Source organism: Chiloscyllium plagiosum, chromosome 4, assembly GCF_004010195.1.
Source record: "Chiloscyllium plagiosum isolate BGI_BamShark_2017 chromosome 4, ASM401019v2, whole genome shotgun sequence".
NCBI classification, from domain to species: domain Eukaryota; kingdom Metazoa; phylum Chordata; class Chondrichthyes; order Orectolobiformes; family Hemiscylliidae; genus Chiloscyllium; species Chiloscyllium plagiosum.
The window spans coordinates 35,042,869-35,058,350 of NC_057713.1; the positions used below are offsets into that span (position 1 = coordinate 35,042,869).

General features: G+C 38.8%; 1 protein-coding gene across 3 annotated transcripts in view; it reads right to left on the minus strand.

The window, feature by feature from the left end:
* c4h1orf35 (chromosome 4 C1orf35 homolog) overlaps window positions 1-15,482 on the minus strand; it is a 34,478-nt gene that overhangs the window by 6,329 nt on the left and 12,667 nt on the right. For 2 of the 3 annotated variants that reach the window (XM_043687941.1, XM_043687940.1), the window contains exons 4-6: window positions 14,654-14,736; window positions 5,761-5,833; window positions 3,096-3,178 (exon numbers count right to left, since the gene is read on the minus strand). In XM_043687941.1, coding sequence (XP_043543876.1) covers window positions 3,096-3,178; window positions 5,761-5,833; window positions 14,654-14,736 — 239 coding nt within the window. The remainder of the gene's footprint in view (window positions 1-3,095; window positions 3,179-5,760; window positions 5,834-14,653; window positions 14,737-15,482) is intronic. The other variant, XM_043687942.1, reaches the window with a different exon arrangement.

Sequence of the window (15,482 nt, forward strand, 5' to 3'; positions counted from 1 at the left end):
TCGACCCACATGGCGGTGAGGCCCAGCACAGGCAGGTGTTAATTGTGTTTTGTTTTCCACATTGTGTTCAATTTCAGTCTCAATTTCACTGTAAAAATGCCAACAGAGCTGCAGATAATGTCAGATGCTTCCTTTTTCTTATTATCAATAACGCAGAATGTGGAGTTAGTGCAGAAGCTTGATCATGATGTGTCTGTGCTGTGACTTACTGAAGAATATGGTGTCAGAACTACCACTATATATGATTGAAAGAAATAGAGAAGTTACTAAAGTTTTATGGCAACAGTGACTATCATGAACTAATGAAAAATAGGAAAACGCTGCAGAGGGCAAAAAAATGCAGATCTTAACTTTGGTTGGAGTCGATTCGACAACTAAGTGAACTTTTGCCACCGACTGGTTTGTTGGTCATGAAACAAGCTAGAAAATATCATTAAAGAACTGAACATGGAAGGTGTGTGTCAATATTCAAAAGTTAAGAAACCATGGTGTAAAATATCTGAAAATCTGTGGTGAAAAGGCTTTTGCCATAATATCTGACAAAAGCCTTAGGTCCTGAACAAATTTACAATGTTGATGAAACTCTATTAGCACTACGTCCCTAGAAAAACATTAACAATGGCTGTTGAGAGAGCACGAACAGATTTTAAGGACAGGTTAAATATTCTTGGGTGTGCCAATGCTGCAGGTACACATAAGATGAAGTTGGCTGTGATTGGAAAAAGCAAACATCCGAGATGTCTGAAAGGTATACACCATTTAGCTGCGCATTATTATGCGAACAAGAATGCATGGATAACCTAAGAAATATTTGCAACTGGTTCAGTAAACACTTCACACCAGCAGCACAGGCTCATTGCAGGCAAGCTGGACTGGAAGAAAACTGTATAATTTTATTGTTCCTGGGCGACTTGTGAAAAGTAATGTTTTCAGCATTTACTCGTCCCCTAATATGACATCTGTATTACAGCCTTGTGACCCAAGGAATTTTATGCTCCATGAACAACAAGCATAACAACTGTTTTTAAAGCTGGACGCTTGCTGCAGTTAACAGCGGGGTAAGAATACAAGACTTCTTGAAATAGTTTAGAGTTAAGGATGCCATTTATGCAGTTGCTAATGCTTGGAAGGATGTTGATAAATCAACATGAGCAAATGCTTGGCACAGCCTGTGGCCTGCAATAATGTTTGATGTAAATAAACCTACAAATGAAGACTTTGAAGGATTTTGTGTCACTGAAGAGAAAAAGATGAGAGCAAACTTTGTAACTTATGCATAAAATTTATCAGACAAGTGTAAATTAATTACAGGAAGCTGACTTCGAAGAAATGCTGAACATTGACGATGATGCACCTGTCATGCATTCCTCGAGCAATGGGAAAATTGCTGAAATGGTGTTAAATACAGATAAGCATTAAAGGATAGTAGTGATGATGATAACGACTTTGTGAACACAGTTGAAAAAAATCCCCATAAACAATATGGTGAAAATGTGTGATCAATTCATTGCTGGCCTTGAACAATGTTCATTTATCAGTGAGCAAGAGATTATGGCAGTTAATGAGAGAGAGATTGCTTAGACAGAAAACTATATTAACGAGACAGATGACACTTGAAGAAGTCTCTCAAAAATGCTGTCTGCCATAGTGCTGAAGCGTGGATGTTGACATTTTGTGGAATGTTTTTTCTGGAAATAAAATGTCCTCGAGTATTTATGGTCAATGTATTCATTTATCAGTATATTACTCTATAAGTAAACTGTATTAGTATTTCTAGTCTTAATGTATCCCACTTAGTGTGAATTAGATTATTTACAGTGTGGAAACAGGCCCTTCGGCCCAACAAGTCCAACCGACCCGCCGAAGCGTAACCCACCCTGACCCATTCCCCTACATTTACCCCTTCATCTAAAACTACGGGCAATTTAGCATGGCCAATTCACCTAACCTGCACATTTTTGGACTGTGGGAGGAAACCCACGCAGACATGGGGAGAATGTGAAAACTCCACACACAGAGTCGCCTGAGGCAGGAATTGAACCCGGGTCTCTGGCGCTGTGAGGCAGCAGTGCTGCTGCTGTGCCACCATGCCGCCCACATATTCATATGTTTTGCTGCATTATTGATGTTTGATTATGGAGTGCTGCCCTGGACTCTACAGGGGGTACAATATTTGTTCCGAAATCTGAAAAACTTCAAAATCTGGAAAACAGCTGGCCCTGACGATTTCGGATAAAGAATTGTGTACCTGTACATCCACTAGTTCCCCTTTATCCAAAAGTTACTTCTCCAAAGAACTCTAATAAATATTTAAACATTTCCCTTTTACAAATCTGCTAATTATATCGAAGATATCCAAGTGTTAGAACCTATTCTTCAAAGATGTTAACATTTGTCATCAGAAAAATATTTAAGATAAATTGGCCTGTAATTTAGTTATATTGTTCACTTATGTTGCTTTTTTTCATGTTATCTAGTACTCACATTAACTTTATCGAGGTTAAAACTAGAGTATAGAATAGGCTACAATCAAATAATACATACTCTGTCCTGATAAGAAGTGTGCGCATCAGGTCGGATATTTGGCTTGACCTTTCTGCCTTCAAAATTCTCCCTTTCTACTACCAGCCAATGAACTCAGACTTTTTGATGTCATTCTAATTTTTTCAACAAGGACTAACCACAGGCCATTTGTCCCACACTCAGTCATCACAGGGAAAAGCAAAGGTCTTCAGTTAATTGGCTGGTGAATACTGCTAGTTAGAGATGGAATCTAAGTAATTGCAAATTTTTTAAAAATACAAAAATATTCAATATTAACATTCAATAACAAATGATTAGTTGCTTGGTAGTACAGAATTTGAATATTAGTATGCTGTCAAAGATTTTCATCACACACTCATTAAGTCAATCACAAGAATAGCAAATCACAAGAGCACCAAATTTCAAAGAAATAACAATTTACACTGCTTAAGAGGAGAATATTGAACGGTTGGCAAGTTGCCTCTGATTGCCAGAAGCACTGCCATGAAGTGTAAAAAGAAAATGCAGCCATTCAGACCACTGGTCAGCACCAGATATCCCAAACTACCCACCTCAGGGTCTCAGGTTCTCCAGAATGTGGCTCTGATTTCCGCTTCTGGCTTGATGACTTGCTGGTGTCGTCAAATTTGTGGTGCTATAACAAGAGAGAAAGGAACTTCAGAATATTGAAAATAAACTGCAGATCTCTCAGAATATACTGGCACAGACCCATGGAATCCTGCAAATACTGACATAGTACCAGTGTTACGGACAGACTAAACCCCCTCAAAATACATCAAGGAGATAGCCCAGACCCTGACCATTTCTTATTTTGAAAGGCAAGTGCCAGACATTGTGTTCCGGATCCAATTCAATTGGTCAAACTATCAAGCTTGAAACAAAACACACTATTCATACACAATGGTTAAAATAAAGACAAAAAGAGAATTGGCTTAACAGTAACTCGATCAAAATATTTAAAATAATAATGCACTACAGGTAGTTCTTCTATAATGCAATGGTTGTGTTCTTGTGCAACCCCACATTATAAAAAAAACCTTTAGAAACAGAGCTTAAAGTGTTGGTGATGTAATTGCATTACAGCTAACAAACATTTTAAAAGATTGCACTGTGGAAATAGTGTCCCCATTTTGTCAATCACATTAATGAAACACAGGTTATAGCAGAACAAGCTGTACTCATTAACTCTTCCAATATAGCAACATCCTACAAGCACACACTTGGTAAAGGGAAGTTTAGTAACAGATTGTCTCATATGTAGCTGTAGCAAAGCACAAGAGAGAGCACGAGCAAGAGATGTAACAGCTGTCACAACCCCAACAGCTACTGAAAGCTAAACTAAAATCCTGGTTCCTTGGGAGTTTGAACCCACCCTATCAGGCTTCTACTATTGCTCCAACGTTTAAACAATCCAAGCAGCTGCACGTCACCTCTTTCTCAACCTCTCTTCATATATAACGCCAAAGTATCATCACATCAGAAAGCCTCCTGAATATATAGAAACTGTGCAGAGAACTGTAGAAATATACCACTAGGCTGGAGAAGTTAAAACTGTTTCTCTTAGAGAAGACTTGATAGTAGTTCTCAAAAGCATAAGGGTCCAGACAGAGTATACAGGAAAATCTTCCTGCTTGTATAAGATCAAGACGATTGCAAGTTTTAAAATGTTTGCAAAAGCAGCAATTGAAAGGAGAGAAAACTTTTTCAGTGGGCCAGGTTTGAATACACTGCCTGGAAGTGTGGTGGTAGCAGATTCAATGGAGACATTCAAGAGGACAGTGGATAATTACTTAAATAAAAACAACATACAGAGTTATAGGAAAAAAGGAGTTGGCTCGAAGCCACAATGTTCAGACAGACAGTGCAGAGACACTGGACCAAATAGCCTCCTTCCACACTGTAACAATTCTGTGATTTAGGACCAAAGTGAGGAGAAATGTCTTCAAACAGAATGGTAAATCTGTGTAGCTCTATACCACGTGTTGTGAACACCAATTCACTCAATATATTTGAGGGATAGATTTCTAGACACTAAAGATGTCGAGAGGTATCAAGAGGCAGCAGAAAAATGATGTTTAGATCAGGTAATCCAGTAGTTCCTACACCACAAAAACAAGGCCTCCCTAAACTAGCAGCTCCACAAAAACACAAGTGAGAGGAAACACACCTGTGGCAACTGAAAGGTGAGGTGCAAAAACAGAAGCTATGATCTAAATAGATGGTGAGTGGGAAGAGTGCAGAAAATTCATCAAGTTGCTGACAACCACAACGTGCATGGCATCTTCAGCACAAGTAGACAGAGATTTACTCCACTGAGAGTCAAAGTCATTCTAAAAAACCGTAAATGCCCACTTGAGCAAGCTTTCCGAGGATCTCCTCAACCAAGGTGCAGCGTTCGACACAAGTGATTTCAACACCATCTGCAACACTCTACCTCTCGCCATCTCAGCACACCTCCAATCCACCATGAGGCCAAAAAAGCCATCTGACCCTGAAAAATAACAAAACCTAGTGCATTGATGGAAATCCTGAAGTACCAAAATATGGCAGAGAGGCATGACCACAACCTCATTGCCCTTGTCTGGAAGGAAGAGACCAAGCTGGGAGATCTCACAGATACCCCCTAATTGTAACTATCTTCAGGAAAGGAAACAGGTCAGACTGTGGACATTACAGAGGGATTTCCCTAGTGCCCACCACACTATCAGATTCTCAGAGAGAGAGAGAATCCTCCTCAACCATCTCTTCCCAGTGCTAGAAAGTTCCTCCCAGAGTCTCAATGCTGCTTCCACCAATCAAGAGGTACAATGGACATTATTTTCAATGTGTGACAAATCCAAGAAAAGTACAACACCAACCTGTGTACGTGGTCTTCTTCAATCTCACAAAGGCCCTCAACTCTGTTGACTGTGAAATATCCTCCTCAAATGCCACCATTCTCTGCCTGCTTCATGCTGTTACGCAAGCCGTGATCCATACCAGAGCCACAAACCCAATAGAGTACAAATTGGGTCAAGCAGAGGTGCATTTCCACCTTCCTCACTGTAACATAATTTTCAATGTTTCTATTGCCTCAATACCATTCTTATGAACATGCACACTTCTAAAGTCAATACACGCTGAGGCCCAACCAAGATTCTGCAAACTTCTGCATAATTTTCTCATTGGTAACTCAGCCTCTTATCACAGTAAAACATTTAATTGAATCATGCCTACCGTAAAAACAGCCAGTCCAAGCTTAACCGCCTCACGGTCCTCTCTGGTCAGCATCATTCTGGACGCGGTCCCACTATAAAGAAGCAAGCAGGTTTGAACAGCTAATTATTAGATACTAGTTTACCCTCACTAGTTCCTTATTTTACCTTAAATAGTTTTCCTTTGCGCTATCAATGAACTGAGCATACATGACAGGTAAACACCTTGCTCTCCCTTTGAGAGATTGATCCCAGATCTACATGAACTGGAAGCAGATGAGTGACAGATGCAAAGGATTCCTCTGCAACACTCAAATCATAGTAGCAACAAAATTCAAACATGTTTGGAGATTGCAGAGGAGGGGAAATTAAGCTCTCTGAAGTGCCAGATCACTCTCCTCATCAAAATGTTTGCAAACCTCCATCAAGATGGATCCACCAAAGTGCCTTCTTCCTCACTGAGGTAAGAAAGTGACAGCACAGTTGGAACAAGATCCTCTCAAATATTTTATTTAAGTTGACAAAAAATAGTACAGCTGCTAATCTTTGCTCAGTATTAACATTAACTTGGACAGCAAAACATTACCAAGCGCACACCTTTTAACTCCATCATACCCTGATGTCAACACATTTTTCTTTTGAAACCAATGTAAATTAAAAGAAATTAAATTAACAAGTGACTAGCTTTTAAAGGGGCACTCTAACCTATCACAACTTTAAAGCAACATTGCAAAATCAAGTTAAATTGTTATTTTAGGAACAGAGAAAAAGTGATAATATTCTCCAGCCCCTGTGATGCCCACTGGTCAGGGGAGGTCTCAAACATATCAACGGACTCAATGTACTTGCTCCGTGTCCTGTACCACATGTTCATGTATATAACCACAGAAGAGGTGAATATAATCAGATCAATGTTTCTCGTTCTATTCCTATGAAAGCAAAATGAACAAAACTAACCAAATTAAAGGGACTTTGAAATAAAAATCAAAATTCAATTTAAGCTTTCAGAACATAACTAAAATTGGATTGTGATCCATGATTAAGGACTTCAACATTCCTCTCCAGGAACAATAGATGTAGACAGAAAAGAGGAAAGAAGTTTAAATTTCCTTCATACTCTTCTGAAAGACCAAACTAAAATAAACCAAGTAAAGAGTATCGTGTCCTGAAAGGGGCCCTGCAACAAAAATAAAATTATTTAAGGGAACCATGAATTGAATTTACTTTTGGGGTGACAATACATCCAATGCACTGCAGGTCCCATGGTGCCAATCAGCTGTGATGTACCAAGAAATCCTTCAATCTGCCTGCCCCTCTGCATACTGGGTGACAAAAGAACTGGATTATGAGGCTGAAGTTTAAACAAAAATTAAGCGAAAGCCTCTTCAAATCATGAACATGGTTCTGCAAAAGTTCACAGCTGTGTACACAGGGAACACTGAATCCTCACGGTCACATAAAATAGAGGTGATCTCAGAGTCCATAAGTCATCTTAATAGCCTATTACAATGGACTGCTATGTGCAATACACTCCATACCAAATTCAAGTTTCCCTGTATATATAATCAGGGGCAGGTGGGATTGAATTTGGGCCTTCTGCCCTGGAAACATTATCACTCCACTAATAAGACCCCTTTTTAAGAATAATTTACTTACCCAACCATTGAAGTGTTACACTCAGGTAGCCAGACATGTTGTGGCAAAGTGGACTTTTGCAAGTATGCTGCCATGTGGAGTTACAGATATTGATGATGGAGGTTCTAATATTTGTCATTGCCAGTCTGACCACAGATTTCTCCCACACTTACTGTCTGGCACTGGAACATGTTGGAAAGATTTGCGAATTGATATCCAACCTGTTTGGCCAGGTTATGAGTGCACTTTTTATAATTTATATTAATGAATTAAATGAGGGGAGCTAAGGCATTATTGCTAAATTTTCAGATGACACAAAAGATAGGTGGGAAAGTATGTTGTTAAGATGTCATAAGAATGGGGTGAGATATTGATGGTAAAGCAAGTGAGCAAGCAACCAATTGATAAATTATAATGAGAGAAAATATGAAGTTGGCCACTTCAGAAAGAACAGTACCGGACTACAGAATTCCAAGGTGTAGATGGATCTAGATGTTCTAGTTCATGAGTTTAAATAAATTTAGTAAGCAGGTACAGCAAGTAATTAAGGTTAATGGAATGTTATCCTTTATTACAAGGGTAAGTGAATTCAAAAGGAAGGATGCAATTCTTCAGTATTATACAGAGGTATTGGTGAGACCACATCTTGAATACTGTGTGCAGTTTTAGCTTCCGTATTCAAGAAAGGATGCAAATACATTGCAGGAAGTATATACGAGGGTTATGATGTTGAAACCAAGAAACTTTGGATCAACTGGAGTTTAGAAGATCAAGTGGTAAGTCGATTGACACTTTTAGATCCTGAACGATTTTGACAAAGAGGATGTGGAAAAGGTGTTTACTTTTATGGGTGAGTCAAGATCCAGAGAACACTGTTTTAACACTGTCTTGTGTGACTTTGAAACTGTCAGAAGATTGTGGTTGTGAGGTCATCAAATATTTTTAACGACAGCAGCAGATAGATTCTAGTTTAGAAAAGGTTATCAAGGATAGATAAAAGTGTGGAATTCAGAACAATTATGCATAACACTCCTTATGCCAATTTTTTACCAACTCACTAAACCTCAAGTCCTCTTCACAACATATTTTTCCACTCATCTTTTTGTCCTTCCTACTTATAAATTTAGCTACCAGACCTTAATTCTGCTCATTTATGTCATTGATATAAAATGTAAAAAGCTGATGCCCTTTAGGATTCCATATATCACATCCTGTCAATTAAGCAAAGTCCAATTTATGCACACCCTATTTTCTGCCAACCAAATATATTACTTCCTATACCATGAGGGTGTGGCAGCCTGCCAGATGCCTTCTGGAAATTCAAGTATTATAATATTTTTACTGACAGAAGTTGGGAGGGAATTTTGTATTGTTACAAAATGGCTTAATCAAATAAAGTAGTACGGGAAACTGAACAAGAAGCCTGTGAAAATCAAAAATGTAGCCCTGAAAGGCTCTCAAGAGGAGCCCCTGAAAATAAAATTGAACCCTACACGTGACAAGACGTAAAGAAGAGCATAGAGTTCAGTGTTTTGTGACAACATTTCTCCCTCAGCCAAAGGAAACAGAGAAACAGTGATTCATCTTTCTGGAATCTTTCAACTGCCAAATGTATTTGCTTTTACAAAACACAATTTGATTTTACAAAACACAATTTGATTTATTTGAAAATCATGAAAGCAGTATCAATGATATGTTACAATATAAACAGGATAGTTATACCCTATAATTTTACAGAATCACTGACATAATAGGTAGTCAATCATAGTGGTTCTCTCTGCTTTTCTCAAAGAAAAAAGCCTGTTCTCGGGTACAGGCTCCCAGATCTTGTCCACACCTATTACAAATAGCCATGGTTCATTGCTAAAAGCAAGAACTATTAGCAGGCATGTCGACTATGGCATCCCAAGGCAAAGGATTACAGCCAGTCCCAGGATGTCTGTGCACGTCCTTTCTGATGAGAAATCAAGTTAAAAGTGGCAATTTTGCTAAGCTATCCTCTTCTAAAGAAGATAAAGTCTTAAAATGCGTCGCATCCATTATTGCCATGGCCAAGATTAGGCCAGTCACATAACTTGTAATTTCACAGTGCCATTTAACATAGAACATAGAACAATACAGCACAGAACAGGCCCTTCGGCCCACGATTTTGTGCCGAACATTTGTCCTAGCTTAAGCACCCATCCATGTATCTATCCAATTGCCGCTTAAAGGTCACCAAAGATTCTGACTCTACCACTCCCACAGGCAGCGCATTCCATGCCCCCACCACTCTCTGGGTAAAGAACCCACCCCTGACATCTCCCCTATACCTTCCACCCTTCACCTTAACATGGCAAAACTTCCCAAGACACTTTGACAGTGTGTAGCAGGGCACACAATTGCAATGGGATGACATTAGGGCAAGTGACCAAAAGCTTTAAGATAGAGACAGATGAAAATTGGGTAGGGAGACAATTCAGGGGTATTTTCAGAGATTAGATTAGATTAGATTAATTACAGAGTGGAAACAGGCCCTTCGGCCCAACAAGTCCACACCGCCCCGCCGAAGCACAACCCACCCATACCCCTACATTTACCCCTTACCTAACACTACGGGCAATTTAGCATGGCCAATTCACCTAGCCTGCACATCTTTGGACTGTGGGAGGAAACCGGAGCACCCGGAGGTAACCCACACAGACACGGGGAGAACATGCAAACTCCACACAGTCAGTCGCCTGAGGTGGGAATTGAACCCGGGTCTCTGGCGCTGTGAGGCAGCAGTGCTAACCACTGTGCCACCGTGCCTGAATTAGGGCCTGAATGGCTGGAAGTACAGGCTCCACTAGGGAGGTAAAGGATAGGGGGGATACAAAATAAAAGAACTGGGAGAACGGAAAAAGTTCTTAGCCCATTTAGAGATGCAATAAAGTTTAAAATATAACCTATTCTGTTACACAGTGATCTGAGAAAGCATACATTCCTTACAGTCAATAACAAGACATAAGAGAATATTAAATCGAATCTAACCACAGATGGCAAAGTCGGGACACCCCATGGAGGATAGTGATAGACATCAAGACAACAGAAGACATTCTAGTCAAATGGGCAGTCATATAACTGATGGAACTTAAGGTGTGAAACAATACATTTAGTTAGGATGCATGAGGTGAGGCAACATAAAATAAAGGAAAAGATTCCAAATGGGTTTCAGAAACAAAGGGCCCCAAGGATATTGGTGCGTAAACCATTAAAGATGGTAAGGCAAGAGAGAAAGCAATAAATAAGCCTTATGGCAGCCTGGGGTTTAGACATAAGAGCAGAAGTAGGCCATTCTGCCCTTCAAGCCTACATCACCACCCAAAACTATTATGGTTGATCTGTCTGGGGTCTCTACTACACTTTCCTATCTGAGCCCTGTAAGATTCGATTAACTCGATCAAAAATCAAACTGTTCCTTGAATAAATACAAGGACCCAGCTCCCAGAGTTTCCTGCAAAAGAGAATTCCACAGACTAATGACTTTCACAAAAAAAATTCCGCTTATCTCAGTCTTAAAATTGAGGTCTTTTAGTCTTAAACTGTGCCTCCTAGTTATAATCTCCCCCATATAAGAAAGTATCATCCTGGCATCCACCATATCCAGGTCCCCGAAGATCCATTTTAGTAAGATCACCTCTCATCCTTCTAAACTCCAAACAACAGTCCACCATTCCAGGAACAAGTCAAATCAACCTTCAATGAACTGCTATGAATGCAATTATCGTAAGGAGAACAAAACTGTTCACGCAATCCAAATATGGGTTGAACAAATAAAAAGTACAGAGTATAAAAGCAAGGAAGTCATTGGTTCAATCTCAGTTGGAGCAGTATCCAGTTCTGGGCATCACATTGTAGAAATAATGCAGAGGCTTTAGAAAGGATGCAAAAAAATAACAAAAATGGTTTCAGGAATGGGGAAATTTCAGTTTTGTAGATTGATGTAGATAGATTGGTGAAAATAGGACTTTTCCTCGAGCAGGTGGAGACGTGGTTTCACCGATGTTTGAAAGCATAAGGCATCCAGACAACCAAAGAGAAATTTTTGATTAGCACAAGGGTCAGAACAAGAGGATCTCAATCTAAGACAAATAAGCAAAAAAGACAACAGCATCAGGAAGAAAAGATTTTGTTGAGCAACAAGTGGATCTGAATTCCTCTGCCTCAGTGTGACACATACAGATTCAACTGAAGCTTTCAAAGGGAAGTAGATTACAAACAAAAACTTATACAATGCAAGTAAAGAATGACAGAGTGACATTGGCTGAATTGCTGTTGCAGATAGTTTGCACAGGCATAAAAGGGCTAAATGGTCTCCTTCAACCCTTCTAAACAATCAAAATCATTTTAAACAACTGCCAATGGGGCACAATGGCCCCCTCCTATTTGGTTACACAATGATCTGAGAAAGCATACATTCCTTACAGTCAATAACAAAATATAAAAAAAGAGACCACAGACGGGAAGCCAAAGTGGTCTGAATAGTGTCTTGTAAAGTTTCATAAGACCTCCTTTATTTAAAGAAACTGCATTTCCTTTCAACTATAGGCCAAAGATTCATTTGCTTTCCCTACTACCAAGTGAAAATGGATGCTAACTTGATGACTTACGCAAAAGGCTCCTAAGTCCTTCTGTTTTAAATAATATTCAAATCCTCTAATCTTCATGCCTAAGTGCATAACCTCACATTTCTCCATATTTCATCTTCAAAGTTTTTGCCCACTCATTGAACCTGTCTATATCCCTCTGCAGGCTATGTGCCACCAACACCACTTGCCCTCCCACCTATTTCTGTCACCTACAAACTTGGTGGCAGGATATTCACTTCACTCATCCAGGTCGCTAATGCATATTGTAAATCATTGTAACCACAATGATTCCTGTGGTACCTCCACATGTTGCCACTGAAAATGATGCCCTTATCCCAACTCTGTCTCCAAGTGTTGAGCCATTCTTCTAACCGTAGTAGTACAGGTGTGGAGGTGCTGGTGTCAGAATAGTATGGACAAGGTCAAAAGTCACACAACGCCAGGTTATAGTCCAACAGGTTTATTTGAAATCACAAGCTTTTGGAGCACTGCTCCATCATAAGGTGAAGTGACTTGACAATGAAGTCACTTCACCTGACAATGGAGCAGTGCTCCAAAAGCTTGTGATTTCAAATAAACCTATTGGATTATAACCGGATGCCAAGTGACTTCTGACCACACTAATCTACTTAGGCTCTTGTCTTAAGTAACCTGATGTGCAATACATTATCAAACACCTTTTGGAAATCCAAATACATTACATTCCCCTTATCCATCCTGCATGTTACCTCAAAGAATTCCAAATATTTGTGAGGTATGATTTTCCCCTTCGGATAGCCATGCCGACTTTGTTTGATTATATTAAGTTTTTCCAAATGCTCTGCTGTTACATCCCTTATAATAGGTTCTAATATTTTCACAAAAAAGAGATGTTAAGCTAACTGGCCAATAATTACCTGTTTTTTGTCTCCATCCCTTTCTGAATAAAGGTATTATACTGGCATTTTCCAATCCACTGGGCTTTGTCCAGAATCTAAGAATTCTTGGAAGGTTATGACTAGTATATCCATTATCTCTGCAGCCATTTCCTTTTATATCCAAGGATGCAACCAAGTAAGTCAAAGGGAACTTACCACTCTTCAGCCCCAGTAGCTTTCTGACTACTTTTTCTTTTTAGTTATTTTATTTCCTCACTCCTCCCCAACTTTTGCCCCTGAATTATTTAATATTTTTGCAATGCTATTAGTGTCTTCTACCATTATTATAATGCATTATATTTATTCAACTCCTCTGCTATTTCCTGGTTCCCATTATTAATATCACTTCCTATTTATATATTTAAAAAAGCTCTTTGTGTCCACTTTTATACATACTTGCTAGTTTAACTTGATGATTCATTTTCTCCGTCTTTATTTTAATCATTGTTATTGGTTTGAAAACTATTCCAAATCTCTGCATTGTATGTATTTTTGTTTCAATTTTAGACATTTTCCAGTCAACCCTGTAATGTTATTACACAACTCTAGAGCAGGTGGACTTCAAGGTGGATCATCTGGTCCAGAGGTAAGGGCACTACCATTGTGCCACAAGGCCCCTTTTATACTATCCTTAATTTCCTTAGTTAACCATGGTTGTTTTATCTCATTTCTGGAATCCTTCTTCTTCACTGAGATAAATCTTTGCTGGAAATCATTAAGTATTTTCTGAAACGCTTTCCATTATTCATCAACCGTCTTCTGTTAAACTCACTTCCAAGTCCATTCCAGGTTAAACAAGAGTTGTTACAATTAAATTAAGTTTAGCACAGTTGTTTTCTCGCCAAGTTTCTCACTTTCAAACTGAAGGGTGAATTCTTTCTGCATTTATCCTGTCTATTCATTTTAGAATTTTACAGGATTCTAGATCCCCTCTCATTGTTCTAAGCTCAAGTGAACATAACCTTAACTGATCTAGTCTCATAATGGCACTTCCTCATGGTTACTTCTGCGAATTTGATTTTCCAAATTTACATGATGGTTAAAGCCCCCCATGATTATTATTGTGCCTTTTCTTTTCAGATCATGACTCCATAATATGATTTATTCTTCATCTTACAGAAGAACTATTGTTCGAAGGTCTATAGACTAGTCCCATTAGTGTCTTTTTACCCCTTGTTATTTCATGTCTCCAACCATATGGATGGATCAAAGATCATTTCTTGCTCATTCCATACTTCAATTTCATACCAACAAAGCTGCCCTTCCACCATTCCCATCTGGTCTGTCCTTCCAAAACGTTGCATACAGTTTCCAACTTTGCCTCCTTGTAATCACGTGTCCACAATGGATAGAAGACCATACCCATTAACCTCTATTTGTGTTATTAATTTATTTGATTTTAAATTCTATATGCATTTAAATAAAGAGCCATTAACTTTGCTTTTTCTCTATTTTATTTTTCATTTTTTTACCTTACTTGCCACTTTAATATTTGTACACCACCTTTTCCTGTCCCACTCTGGGTATGATTGCCTAAATAGCTATCCTCTACCTAGTTTTAACCCTCTCTGCAAAATATGCCTTGCAAGAAAAGTTAACATACAATGCAAACAGCTGTATCCCATGTTGGGATAATATATTCAGGAATATTATCTACAATCATGTGTTACAATAAAATTTGGCAGTGTTATATGCAGCAATAAAGGAGACATAGAGGGAAGGTCTATAATTGCTAAGAGATTGATTTCCATACCTGGAACTACCAAGTCCAAGGACTCTGTCAACATCTTTGCTGTCTGGTTCCACAGTCTCACGTTTACAGACTTCTAACAGCTCCTAAAATAAGATGGAGAATGCATTTTTGGAGAGATAATATTCAAGACAGATACTGCGCCACTCAGAATTATATCATCATAGGATGGTTCTAGTACAGAAAGAGGCTATTTGGTCCATACTGCTTCTCTACAACTCAGCTGGTGTCACTCTTCAATTTTCATCAAATAGTTCGTGCACCCTTTATCCAACTCCCTTTTGAACGCCTTGACCAAATTCATTTCCATCACACATTCAGTCAATGTCCGTCAGATTCTCATCACTTGCTGCCCAAGAAAGATTTTCTTTATATTTGACATTCACTCCTTTGCTACTTACCTTTACTCTGTCTGATTTTCAATCCTGTCCGAATCCTTCATGCTCAAGGACTTCTTTCAAACATTCACATAACTTGTTGTCGTGGAAAAGGACGCCAGTTTCTCACATATCAATATGTAACATATTACACAGATGCCATCACACAGGGTACAGTATATCACTGAGGATAACATAGTGCAGTATATCAGTGACTATAATGAAAGGTGAGAGATTTATATGAATCTTAATTTATTCTGAATGCTTAACTAATAGCATGTGTGTGTGGATGTAAGGCAGAGAAATGTAGTGAATTAATTAAAAATACCTGTTGCCACGACGATTTATTTTAAAAAATAATATAACAGGGATCATTCCTAGAGGCTAATAGGAATTTGTTTACTTTGGAGGAGTTTTACAAGCACAGGGTGTAGTGCACTAGGCTTTGGGTGGAA